We start from the raw sequence: 14,637 nt of genomic DNA on the forward strand, positions 1-14,637 counted from the left end.
TTCAGAGCTATCTTCCCAATTAGAAAGCAGTTCACTACCAAAGTGCATGACCATGCACTTCCCTACACTGTATTCCAGTTTTCACTTCTTTGCCTATTTCCCTAATCTGGCCAAGTCCTTCTGCAGACTTCCTGCTTCCTCAAAGCTACCTGTCCCTCCACTGATCTTGGTACTGTCTACACACTTGGCCACAAAGTCATCAATTCAATCATCTAGCTCACCAGCATAAAGAGAAAAGTAGTCGGCCCATCCCTAACCCCTGCAGAACATCACTAGGCACTGGCAGACAACCAGAAAAGGTCCCCTTTAATCCAAGTCTTTGGCTCCTGCTGGTCAGTTAATCTTCTATGTTTGTACTTTTCCTGAAATAGTATGATCTCCTCTCTGTTTAACAGCCTTGTGTGCAGTACCTTGTCAAAGGCCTTCTGAAAATCCAAGTTAACAACATCCACCGACTCTCCATCTATTTGGCCTGTTATTTTCTCAAAGAATTCCAAATTTTTGCCTGAATCTGTTAGGCGAGGTCTCCCCTGAAGGAAGTCATGTTGACTTCAACCTATTTTGACATGTGCTTCCAAGTACCCAAAACCTCATAATAATGAACTCTAACACCTTACCAACCAGTGAAAAGACCTATAATTTTCTGCCTTTTGCCTCCCTTCTTGAAGATGTCCAATCTCAAGAAGAATGCTTGGCTTACAATTTGAAGTACCTGTTTTAATAGGTGTGAGGAAGAAGAACAAGTCAAAGCACAGAAGTACATAACTAGGGCATACTACTTCCACCCATTCCAAGGTTAAAATAATAGCAACCATCTCAGATGTGAATACTGGTACTTTGTCTGCTAATCTTTTACTTGAAACTTTGGAGCATAAACAGAAACACCTGAATGACTTGTCACTGGATCGTTTGAACTATCCATGTGGAAATGCAAGAATCCATAATATCTGCCTTGCATATATTGCTGAACTTCCTGTGCTACTGACAATCACTCATCATCTTGATCTTTTCCTGAAGGCTCAAATCAACCACAGGCAAAGGGAAATACCATGGAGGAGTGACAATGGGTACACTGGGAACATAATCCATATTAAACAAGCCTATACTTTGTGCCCATTCATTTCCTATCCACTCAGAACAGAAGATCTTATGAATACAATGTTCCCAACACTCCAATGTTGCCAAAATTGGATGACCAAGTTTATATCCTCCTGTGTAAAGCCAGTAAACCAATGCTAATTGTAACCCATGTAGATGTAAGGATATTGCACCCATTTCTACCAGTAATATCAAAATTTGGATGATTTAACAGCACTACAACATAATCTGAATGCTTATGCTTGAACTTTACCTCGGGGCTTTAAGATGCTGGTGAGGCCGACCCATCAGCAACACATCCATAAGCAAAGACAGATCTGGTTAAAGCAATACATGTTTGTTTGTGACCTCCTACTCATATCCAAAATACACCCAATTAACCACCTGAGCACACTATGGGCTTTTTTAAAAAAAAACACTTCTCTAAAATTTTATTCACATGCACCTTCCATGTTAACCTTGTGTCCATCCACATAGCTAGAAACTTTACCACTGATTCTTGTTTAAGAGATTTGCCATATAACTTGAGATTGATTGCAGGTGTAATGTTTCTTTTAGAAAAACAAATAACTGGAGTCTTTGCAACAAAATTTAAACTCCCATCAACATCTACATTCCTCTACTTCATTAATAGTTGCCTGCATTTTCCTAACTACATAATACAAGCGTATATTAGTCTTCCTCTCTTCCACACTGCACCATCATCAGCATATAATGATTTGGAAATGTCTGAGCCAACATTTAAGAAAATATCATTAATCAAAATATTAAAGAGGAGTGGGCTACACAGACACCCCTGTGGAGTCCATTTCTCTAACTCATACTCATTGGATAATATTGTCCCTTAACTTGTATTGTCCCATCACATAAAAACTCTTGAATCCAATTGAACCTTCTGCAACCTGTTCCCATCTTTTCAAGTTTAAGCAGCAACCCTTGTGCCTGTAACATATCGGAAGTTTTCTCTACGTCAAAGGAAACTTAACCACTGAGTCTTCATTAGCTTGGGCCTTACAAATATCAGATTCCAAACTTAACAGTGAATGTCCGGTCATTCTCCCTTTATAAAATACAGATTAGTATACAGCTAATTTTCCTCCACTTTCCACAAATAAGAAAGCCTTACAATAACCATTCATTCTATTATTCATGTGAAGTAGGTCCATAATTGGAAGGATCTGATTGATCCTTACCAGGTTACAATATAGGGATAACAACCACTGATTTCTAGGAAGCAGGAAGTTCCCTTTCAATCCATATTGTATTAAAGAATTTCAAAACCACCATAAACACATCCACCTGCTCCTGCTTTATTTAATTAGTTTTAATTTGCTATCATTGTTTAATTACCATGTTGTCAGTAATCTCATTTAAGTCTCAACTATTAAGCAATTAACCCATCTGAGTAATTTAAAGAGGAAAAGTTACAAGTCTGATCTGGGCCTCTCACATCAAAGTACTGCACCTACACTCATTCACCTGAGTTTACCTTCTTTTTATTGACAGCTGCTGTCCAATTAGTCGTTCAGCTGATCAATGAGCCTTGCTGCTTTACTCCTTCCCACTTTTATTCTGGTATAGTAAAACTCATCAACAATGAGACTGCTGAAAATCTCACCCTGTCCTTCATTATCTACAGATGATGTCCCAATGATGGCCTAGCTCTGGCCTACATAAAAATGCCTGTCCAAACTTCTGCTCCTCAACTTTCTCTGAATTCACCCCAATCTAATTTATGTTTGGCTGCACTGAAAATACCCATCTCTGGATTCACCCCAACTAAACTGTGCTGGGCTACAATGACAATACCCACCTGCCAATGACTCATCTTCAAAACCCTCATTCTTGTCACAGTATTCTTTGGCTGACATGACCTCTATCATTTTTCCTGCCGCCAACTCTGGCCAACCCCCATCCCTGCCCTGCAATCGCTTTCATCAGTCCTCCAGCATTGTTTGTGTGTTGCACAAGATCTCCAGCATTTGCAGAATCTCTTGAGTCAAACCTTTTAGATTGCAATGTTCTCCAGTTTTGATTTCTTTCACATGTTCAGTTATAGAATTAAGTTCAGTGAAAAATATTGGCATTTTATTAATGCTTATTTTTGCTGTGAAAATTCTTGGTGAAATGCTTACGACACTCAAGAAGATGCATGTTTTGAGATGGTCTTTTTTTGTGGAAGAAGGTTGCAGATGTGAATACGTAGATTTTGTCTTGGCGCCATTCAGTGAGATATTGGTGTAGTTAGTGAGATGCCTGCTTCTGACAGCCATTGGGCTGATTTGTGGAAACTCCCAGGTAGCAGTGGTCAGAGTCATAGAATGTTACAGCACAGAAACAGGCCCGTTCGCCCATCTGGTCCATGCCAAACTATTAATCTGCCTAGTCCCATTGAACTGCACCCGGACCATTGCCCTCCTCCCATCTAAGTAACTATCCAAATTTCTCTTAAATGTTGAAATCAAATCCAAATTCACTGAGCTCATTCCACATTGTCACCATCCTCTTAATTGACGAAGTTCCTCCTCATGTTCTCCTTAAACATTTTACTTTTCACCTTTAACCTATGACCTTTAGTTTTAGTCTCACCCAACCTCAGTGGAAAAATCCTGCTTACATTTACCCTATCCGTATGCCTCATAATTTTGTATACCTCTATCAAATTTCCCCTCATTCTCCTATGATCTAGGGAATCAAGTACTAACTTATTCAGTCTTTTGCAATAACTTTCCCCTGCACTCTTTCAATCTTATTGACATCTTGCCTGTAGGTAGGTGACTAAAACCATACTGAATACTCTAAATTAGGCCTCTCTAATGTCTTGTACATCTTCAACATAACATCCCATCTCCTGAACTCAGTATTTTGGTGTATGAAGGCAAATGAGCCAAAATCTTTCTTTATGACCCAATCTATCTCTGATGCCACTTTCAAGGAACTCTGGATCTGTATTCCCAGATCCCTCTGTTCCAAGCTCCTCAGTGCCCAACCATTCACTGTGTAATTCCTCCCCTGGTTTGTCCTCCCAAAGTGTAACACCTCACACTTGTCTGCATTAAATTCAATCTGCCAGTTTTTCAGTCCATTTTTCAGCTGGTCCACATCCCACTGCAAGCTTTGATAGCCTTTCTGATTGTCCAGTCAAAATACAGCTCCTTAATATCTGTCCTGGAAAGATAGTCATGAGCCAAGGTATTAAGGCAGCTCCCCTAGCATTCAATAATCTGGATGGAAGAGAGGTCATGCTTAGCAGTAGCACAGAGTAACGATACTATGATTGTGCCATAAAACCAGGCAGACATCTGCCTAACACTTTACATGACAACCAATTGAATGTATTTGAAATTCCTTACAATTCTCCCAGATGAATGGGTTATCATATGGATGCACATGTGAGGGGTTTCTTCTTTTATGTTACTGTGTATGTTAATCAGGCAGTGAAAAAAGCTAATGGCATGCTGGCCTTCATAACAAGGGGAATTGAGTATAAGAGCAAAGAGGTCCTTCTGCAGCTGTACAGGACCCTGGTGAGACCACACCTGGAGTATTATGTGCAGTTTTGGTCTCCAAATTTGAGGAAGGACATTCTTGCTATTGAGGGAGTGCAGCGTAGGTTCACAAGGTTAATTACCGGGATGGCGGGACTGTCATATGTTGAAAGATTGGAGCGACTGGGCTTGTATACTCTGGAATTTAGAAGGCTGAGAGGGGATCTTATTGAAACATATAAGATTATTAAGGGATTGGACACGCTGGAGGCAGGAAGCATGTTCCCGCTGATGGGCGAGTCCAGAACCAGAGGCCACAGTTTAAGAATAAGGGGTAGGCCATTTAGAACGGAGTTGAGGAAAAACTTTTTCACCCAGAGAGTGGTGGATATATGGAATGTTCTGCCCCAGAAGGCTGTGGAGGCCAAGTCTCTGGATGCTTTCAAAAAAAAAATGGATAGAGCTCTTAAAGATAGTGGAATCAAAGGTTATGGGGATAAGGCAGGAACTTGATACTGATAGTGGATGATCAGCCATGATCGCAGTGAATGGCGGTGCTGGCTCAAAGGACCAAATGGCCTACTTCTGCACCTATTGTGTATTGTCTATTGTCTAAAATGGCTTCTTCGTTATGTTATAATTAAAATGGCTTCTTGGTTATGTTAAGTGCTGAGAAAGTTCTCTCGCTAGCAGCTTGTTTGGGTTATATTATTGATAAGAGAAACAATGAACCAATGGGTGTCCCTATTATTCTTTTTTGGGGTGATATTCTGTCTCATTTGGCTGGGAACCGGTGTTTTTGGTGGGCTTTTGGAGGAGAGACTGGGAGTAAGACGAACGTGCTGGGAGCACTCTGTTCAATCACCTTGGGTGGTCTCGAGCGGCGAGCCAAGGGGGTTGGAGTGGATCGCAGGGTGAAGAGAGAAGACCCCGGGTATTTGAGCTCCAACCGTGTGCATGAAGAAATTGAACTTTGATAAGTCTGGCGCCTTTTTCTTTTTCTTTTATATTGTATCTCTATTAATCTCATAGTCCCAGTAAGATTTATAACGTGTAATCTGTAAAGCGTACATTTTGTGCGGTCTGGTGTTTGATGTTTGAGGTCGTACCAGGTGGCATTGCACAGCAACCGATGCAACCAGGAGACACGGTTGGGCAGCGGACAGGGTTCCCCCTAGATAAATACGAGCCGATATAGCTGAGCGTTACACACAAATCACAGCAGTGAAATTACATTTATATAAACTCTTAAATGGCCTTCAGATACCCCAGAGTACTTTATAGCTAATGAGGTAACTTAGAAGTGGCCATGCTTTCTTATGATTAAGGAAATGTAGCAAACAGCCTCCTTAGATGAAGGTGTTACTGATTATACTGAAAAGTAGTCAAGATACAGTAATGTATTGTTAGCTTGTAGAACTAATACTTGCCAGAGAAGTGACAAAACTCCACATCTTCATCTTCAACTGACCCATGAAGGTGGCTTATGTTCTTCCTGAACACCAAGTTTGCTGTTTGCTGTTGTTCCTTTCTGCACCTTGTGGTGCATCGGACAGCAAGCATCCTTGCTGTTTCTTTATCATTCCTCAGATTTTATGAGGCTTTGTTGCTAGCTTGATGCTTAATGGGTGGAAAGTTTTCAAGAAGCTGGCCGGATTTGAACCCAGGACCACCCGAATTGAAGGCCAGTGTGGATGCCACTACACTACTGGCTGGCTTGAAACAGAGAGTACTCAGTCAGTATTACACATAACAATAAGACTATATTGGGCTGAAACATCTGATCTGCCATTCACTGGGCTCCTAACCAAACTGTTCAGAGTCATACATCACTTGGCAAATCCCTTCCCACTGGCAAACCTTGCACAGCGCAGACTTCATCAGCATGTACTGATGATCACTCAGCTGCTCTTTCCATGCATTAATAGGTGTTTCTCTGGCTACAATCATAACACTTTACCTCCATTAGCTACGAGGGTTGCATATGAAAGGAGACTGGGGAGCCTGGGGTAGTTGAGTATTTGTCAAACAGGACACAAACTCAATGTAGTGGTCTTATTTATTACATTTCGGAAGAAAATGTAATTATGGAAAGCTATAGACTACTAAAATCTATGCAGATACTTTCACAACCCTGCATAAACACTGATACAGCTTCAAAGTTCGAAGTAAATGTATGATCAAAGTACAAAAATGTCACTGTATAAACCCTGAGAGTCATTTTATTGTGGGCAAATACAAGAAACACAATAGAATCAATGAAACGCAAACACGAGGAAATCTGCAGATGCTGGAATTTCAAGCAACAGACGTAAAAGTTGCTGGTGAACGCAGCAGGCCAGGCAGCATCTCTAGGAAGAGGTACAGTCGACGTTTCAGGCCGAGAATGAAAGACTGCATCCAACAGGAGGGATAAACAACCAATGTGCAAAAGACGATATGCTGTGTAAACATAAAAAGAAGAGAAAAAGTAAATAATAGCAATAATATTGATAAATAAATATGTAATAGAATTGAGAACATGAGACGAAGAGTCCTTGAAAGTGAGTGCATAGGTTGTGAAAACAGCTCAGTGATGGGGCGAGTGAAGTTATCTCCTCTGGGTCAGGACCCTGTTGGCTGAGGGGCAGTAACTCTTCCTGACCCTGGCGCTCTGGGTCCTGAGGCTCCTCTACCTTTTTCCTGATGGTAGAAGCAAGACGAGAGCATGGCCTAGATGGGGGGGGGGCCTTGATGATAGATGTCTGCATTAAAGTTATCTCTAAATGAACTGTATACTAACTTCCATGTTTATAAAATTTGAAAGAAAAAATTTAAACAAAGAAGTTGATAAAAAGAAGTTTGGATTGTGTTTATGGCATTAATATGATGCGGGGACAATAAGGCTTGATATGTGATGGGAATGGATAAGCTGGGACTGTTTTCCCTTGTGTGAAGGAAGCTGAGGGGTGACCTTAGGGGTTTATAAAATTACTTAGGGTGTATGGGGGTGTCAGGGAGGGGTAGCACCTCTGGTGGGGGAACATGTCGCGTCCTTTTCAGGGCGGTTAGTCCACCTTTGGTCCCTACCTGGCACTCAGCTCTCACCTGTGGCTCCCCGTAGCTGTTTGCATGTGACAGCGGCCACACCCCGGGCAATGGCTTCGACAAGCCAGCTAAACCAGGTGAGGGTAGCTGACGGGTCTCAAACCCTTGGTGAGATAGGGAGTTGTCTATCCCAGCATGTGAAGACAGACTCCGGCGGATTGAGTGGACGAGACCAATGGAAGGTCCAACGGTCAAGAAGGCGGTCTCTGCAAGTGTCGTGGAACGTATAGAGCAGGACAAGACACAGAAGACGTCCTGGTCATCCACTGCGCCTAGTCCTATCTCCAGCCGTCTAGACTCTGTCTTGCCACTGGATCCAGATGGGAATTGGGAAGAGAGAGTGAGGCTGACACTGCGCAACTCTCCCTCACTTAAATCCAAATCACGCGCTAGTCTCGACACCATCATAATGGTGTCGAGGTCCTCATCGACGTCAACGATGGACGAACAACCATAAAATTACTTATTGATTTGTTTATTGAGATATATTGCAGAATAGGCCCTTCCGACCCCCTGAGCCTTGGCTCCCTGCAACCCTCGATTTAACCCTCGCCTAATCATGGGACACTTTACAATGACCAATGAACCTACCAACTGGTTTGTCTTTGGACTGTGGGAGGAAACAGGAGAAGCCAGAACAAACCCAGGTAGTCACAGGGAGAATGTACTAACTCCTCACAGACAGCAGCTGGTATTGAATCCGGAATGTTGTGCTAACCACCACGCTACTGTGATGGGACATAGATAAGATAGACAATAGACAATAGGTGCAGGAGTAGGCTATTTGGCCCTTCGAGCCAGCACCGCCATTCACTGTGATCATGGCTGATCATCCACTACCAGTATCCAGTTCCTGCCTTATCCCCGTAACCTTTGATTCCGCTATTTTAAAGAGCTCCATCCATCTCTTTTTTGAAAGCATCCAGAGACTTGGCCTCCACAGCCTTCTGGGGCAGAGCATTCCATATATCCACCACTCTCTGGGTGAAAAAGTATTTCCTCAACTCCGTTCTAAATGGCCTACGCCTAATTCTTAAACTGTGGCCTCTGGTTCTGGACTCATCCATCAGTGGGAACATGCTTCCTGCCTCCAGCGTGTCCAATCCCTTAATAATCTTATATGTTTCAATGAGATCCCCTCTCAGCCTTCTGAATTCCAGAGTATACAAGCCCAGTCACTCCAATCTTTCGACATATGGCAGTCCTGCCATCCCGGGAATTAATCTTGTGAAACTATGCTGCACTCCCTCAATAGCAAGAATGTCCTTCCTCAAATCTGGAGACCAAAACTGCACACAGTACTCCAGGTGTGGTCTCACCAGGGCCCTGTACAGCTGCAGAAGGACCTCTTTGCTCTTATACTCAATTCCCCTTGTTATGAAGGCCAGCATGCCATTAGCTTTCTTCACTGCCTTCTGTACTTGCATACTTGCTTTCAGTGACTGATGTACAAGAACAGGGGTCCTCAACCTTTTTTGCATTGCGGACCGGTTTAATATTGACAATATTCTTGCGGACCAGCCGACCGGTGGGGTGGGGGAGTGGGTAGGGTTGCCAATGGACAAGAGTAGCAGTCAAATGCGTTGTTTACCCAGAAAGACTACAATGACCATGAAGCCTTGCGTGGGCACCAGTGCGCATGCGCGTCGTGACCTGCCGATATCCCCCCCACAGCAAATCCTTTTTGACGATTCTGTTCGTGGGGGTGGGTTTTAATCACTACTGGAATATAGGCGATAAGTGGGTAATACACTCAATTTTGTTTCTAAAAGGGTTTATCTAATGAATTTAATATTAAACACACCGCATATTTTCCTCGCATGAATACAGTGATGTCAATTATCAGAGGAGGACAGGGGAGCTTGAAGTACGTGTTGAACAAACTTCCAGTAGAAGTGGTAGAGGCAGGTTCGATATTATCATTTAAAGAAAAATTGGATAGGTATATGGACAGGAAAGGAATGGAGGGTTATGGGCTGAGTGCAGGTCGGCGAGACTAGGTGAGAGTAGCGTTTGGCACGGACTAGAAGGGCCGAGATCGCCTGTTTCCGTGCTGTAATTGTTATACGGTCACTTATAAGTCATAACACTTTAAGTAACATTTGGATATTAAACACACAGCACATATTTTCCCCGTATAAATATATAAAATCATTGCAACACACCAATATCGCAAATCAGTGGGAGCCCTGGGCTTGTTTCCCTGCAACAAGACGGTGCCATCGAGGGGTGATGGGAGACAGCGATACTTGAAGGGGGTTCCTTATGTCCAGTCTATTCCACAGTTTAGTTTTCGTTGTATCATTGCAGAAAACTCCGCTTCGCAGAAAAATGTTGGAAATGAAAGCAACGTTTTCAGTGCTTTCGTGGCTATCTCGGGATATTTAGCCTTGACTTTGATCCAAAATGCTGACAGAGATGTTATGTCAAACATACTTTTCAGCCCGTCGTCATTTGCAAGCTCGAGGAGTTGATCTCCTTCCCGCGCTGACACGGACGACGCGCGGGCAATGACCTTGCATGCGTAATGACTCAACAGTGGCCGTGACAGGGAATGAGGAAAGGTGCAGCTGACTCATATCGCCAAATCATATTGCTTCCTCACGGCCCGGTAGCGCATGCTCTGCAGCCCAGTACTGGTCCGCAGCCCGGTGGCTGGGGACCGCTGTACAAGAACACCTAGATCTCGTTGTATTTCCCCTTTTCCTAACTTGACTCCATTTAGATAATAATCTGCCTTCCCGTTCTTACCACCAAAGTGGATAGCCTCACATTTATCCACATTAAACTGCATCTGCCCACTCACCCAGCCCGTCTAAGTCACCCTGCATTCTCATAACATCCTCATAACAAGATGGGTGGTCACAGTCTTTTCCCCCAGGGTATGGGAGTCTAAACTACTGGCCATTAGTTTAAGGTGAGAGGGAAAGGGTTTAAAGGGGACTTGAGGATTAAGTTTTTCACACAGATGTGGTGAGTATACGGAATGAGCTGTCGGGAAGCTGTAGAGCCAGGTCAAATGAAATGTTTCAAAGACCAGATGGTCAGTTCATGAATAGGAAAGGTATAAGCAAAATGCAGACAAATTGGTCGGCATAAACGAACTAGGCCGAAGGTCCTGCTTCCATTTTTGTAACTCGATGGCTCTATGATAATTGCACCATGGCCCACACATTACCTATTCTACATGAAATTGAAATTCGTGTGATGCTGGCAGTGGTTTTAAAGCACCTTGTTTCCATAAAGCTTTCGCTTGAAACAGAAGGTTAATAAATTGTCCAGTGCATGCTCTATAACCAAAGACTGAGATGTGAATAACGCCAGAAAAGGAAATAGTAAATGCTTTGATAGCAGTCGTTAATATTAAAGAACTACCGTGGGTGACCAGAACAGGACCTCCAAAATTTTGATTCATGCCCAGTACAGAACAGAAATCATAGCATGGAATGTACTGTTAGGCTCCTGTGCCAGAAATAACTCCCAGCTTTCCCAATGGCACCTTTTATAAATAGGTCTTTTTTGCAAAAGAATTTCACAGATTTATAGCATCCTAATAATACCTCATGGGGTAGAATATTATTACAGTAGGAGGCAGGGTTCCAGACTATTGATCAAGATGCATAAGTTTGAAAGCCTCCAGGAAATTGCATACTTTAAGTCTGAGTAATGAAATATATGTGCAATTGAAACAACCCACAGTAATGTTAACCATGCAACTACTGCATGGTCATAAGAACCCATGTGATTGTCTTTTAGGGAAGAAAATCTGCTTCTCTTATCTGGCCTGACTTATTTGTTATTTCAGTCCACTAAAGCTTCCTCATTTCTGGGACAACTAGGGATGGACACTGAATGCCATTATTCCAAGTATCATCCAAATCCTGTGAATGAATATAAGGACACTGGAAGAATGTGCTTTAGAACATTTGCTGTTGAGACCAATTTTCCCTTCCCTCCAATGCCAAAGTACAGGTCTAAGTCAGAGACCCAATTTCTTCAACCCGAGATCTCTCACTTGTCAGCAATCCGGATGAGGTGAAGCCAGGACCACTGGTAGTGGAACTATCTGCAGGTACCGACATGTGTGGGACTGATTTGACTGCCACACTTGTAGACAGAAGGTTGGAACTTCATTATTCTATCTAAAGTCTAATTTTCTGACTGAGTTACAGAAAAGTGTACTCCCAGATGGCGGGTCATTTGATTGGGCTCACTATTTTCAAGTCTGGTGTGAAACTCCACTGTCTTGGTCCACACTTAGTTGCCTTGATTTCATTTTCTTGAGTAGAAATGAGGTGATGAGGTGTGTTAATTCCTTTTAAAGTACAGTTCGATTGCAGCAATGGAATTCAAACCAAGTGAGATTGTATTTGATCTTCTAGTCAAGATTTCACCTGAGTACAATGCTCCTTTGGTCGACATCTTCTGGATGGATCATGAAACCATATATTTCACGTCTTTTATGTTTGATTTTCACCTTGAAAGTGATTCTGGAACTGTTGGAGCCTGTGATTTGCAATTTGGAGATCATTTGGGTGTTTCAGTGCTTTGCAGTTTCCGAAGGGATTCGGGGAGGCAGAAAAAGCTTCCATTGTTCACCACTTAAAGTGATGAGGGAGATTGAAACACCAACTGCCTTCCTTTTTATTGTTGGGGGATTACTCTGCTGCCAGAGAGGGAAGACTGCCTTTTTGTGGCATGTGAAATTCTCTGCTACAGAGAGGGGAGACTGCATTTTTATACACTGGTGAAACCACTCTGCTACTGAGAGAGGAGTCTGCCTTCTATTGCTGGTGAGATCCCTCTGCTGCAGAGAGAGGAAGCTGCCTGTTTATCACTGGTGTGATTGCTCTGCTATGGAGAAGGAGAATGCTGCCCAGGCTTTCTGCACTTTGGATGTGGACTTGGACTGTAGACTTTTTTCAGTCCTGTGATTTTTTTTGTATTCCGTGTTTTCACATGATCTTTCTCATTTTTTTGTGAGTGGGGGAGGAGGATTTGGGGCTCAATGTGCCCGTGAGATTTTTGTTCATTTTTTGTGCAGGGAGGAGGGATTTGGGAGTTAATGATCGTGCTGCCTTTCTTTTGTTTTTTGGTCTCGTGGCTGTCTAGCGAAGAAGAATTTCAGAGTTGTACACTTTGATAATAAATGAACCTTTGAAATCTGCGTCAAAGAATAAAAGATGAGTGGACTATCAGGGGTATTTTTTTAATTCAGTTACGCTGAACCTCTCCTATCTATTGTGGGGGATGGGGATGCTGCAGCAGGTTAAAAGTGGATATTTACAGGTCTCTGTAGTTGTGTTAACTGAAATACGTGCATTGCGTAATATTGCTTGTGTGAATCTTTCACTTTTACAGAATCATTTCAGATGGGGAAAGCAACTGGCCCTAAGAGAGGCAAACTGCTGGTGGCTTCAGAGCAGTTTAAGCAACAAGAGATACATTTCAAGAAAGATGATGTCATCTTTTCCCTCCTGTGAGACGGAAATCCCAACCTCCACATCTTACTTCATCCTCTTGCAGCAAAGAGCTCTGATTAAATACAAAGCTGAAGTGTGTGTTCTCGATTGATTGATAGTTATAATCATGCAATTTTCAACCTTGTTGAGCATGGTCTAGGTGTATAACTGCTTGAGTCTAGTTGTTGAAGTGTTACACAAAAGAACTGCTGATACTGTAATTGGAATGTAAACAAATCAGCATTGATGTTCACATAATGCAATGCCCAGTGGCTGTGAGAAGCTCATTTAAAATGTTCTGCATCCTTGTTTATGATTAGGCTTATAAATTATATAGAATATATTTTGAAATATCATCTTACATATGGCAGATTTGTCATTTTTAGTATGGGGGTACTTAATATTTCAGGCTGCAAAATATTTACTGTAGTATTTCACTGTGTTTAAAATTAACCTTGAAGTAAAATAAATCCGTTCTTATTTTAATCTTGTGCAATTGTGTGAACAGGTGATGCAGTGATGGGGGAGGGGAGAAACTAAGGAAATAACAGGGTTCCTTGTATGTTCATAGGAATTGACTTTAGTACTGCTGTTAGTATTAGTGACTTGTTCTAGTCACAATTTACACATACCTTTTATACAAAAAATATATATTGCTTTTCCTTCAGGAAATAGAGAGATATAGTTTGAGTATATACGATTGCTTGTGTTTCTTGTGCATCTTCTCATTGCTCGTTTAATGCTGCTGGAAAGTGGTTTTATCTGCATTGGTAAGGATATATTGCATTTTCCCAGTTAGCACAGCGATGTTACACAAACCTCAGGATTACAAATACCAGTCAGTGAATTGGGAACATTACATATTCTCTCTACATGGGGAAGATTGTGTTTGTATTCAAGTGTGTGCTGCATGTGGTGGGAGGGAGATGAGATCATAGACATCTGCGAGATAATGACTGATGGGAGTTGAGAGCAGCATAGCATTAGGGCAGCTAGCAAATCAATAGCGTCTGCAGACGAATAGGATTTTTTCATTACAGTTTCTTGCAGTTTCATTGCAGTCAGTTTATAGCATGTGAAATCCTCTGCTCCACGATTACTTTTCCTGATATTTTTCTCATGTACTTTATGGGTGCAGTATAAAGGATATTTTGTTCTGGCTGTTGGCTTTTTTTTATTGTGCTCATTTTTGAGTGAGTCAGCATCCACACTGCTTGGAGAAAGATTGCCATGTTGGGATTGGATGTGTGTGAGTTTGGCAGCCAGCTCCTGGAACTTATGTGGTTGACAGTATGCTACAAAGGTGAGCTGAGAGTTTTTAAATTTCTGTTCTTTCAAATCCAAAATCCCATCCTTTGTTTGAAGAGCTATACAATGGGTTTCCTGCAAGACCAAGCCTGCTCACATCACTGCTGACTGAGCAGATTCTCTTTAGTATCTGTATTAATATATTCTCAATGTTTTGCATTTATAATCATGGGGTTCATAAAATGAGCTCCTGG

The 14,637-nt window shown here is 42.1% G+C and overlaps 1 protein-coding gene across 6 annotated transcripts in view; it reads left to right on the top strand.

Moving 5' to 3' along the window:
- arhgdig (Rho GDP dissociation inhibitor (GDI) gamma) overlaps positions 1-14,637 on the top strand; it is a 112,935-nt gene that overhangs the window by 35,922 nt on the left and 62,376 nt on the right. The window contains exon 1 of one of the 6 annotated variants that reach the window (XM_072268761.1): positions 14,139-14,438. The exons of the other annotated variants lie outside the window; for them this stretch is intronic. Coding sequence (XP_072124862.1) covers positions 14,366-14,438 — 73 coding nt within the window. The 5' untranslated portion in view covers positions 14,139-14,365. Of the gene's footprint in view, positions 1-14,138; positions 14,439-14,637 lie in introns of those variants that run through there. 6 annotated transcript variants of the gene reach the window in all.

The sequence above is a fragment of the Mobula birostris genome, chromosome 9 (genome assembly GCF_030028105.1).
Source record: "Mobula birostris isolate sMobBir1 chromosome 9, sMobBir1.hap1, whole genome shotgun sequence".
Lineage (NCBI taxonomy): Eukaryota > Metazoa > Chordata > Chondrichthyes > Myliobatiformes > Myliobatidae > Mobula > Mobula birostris.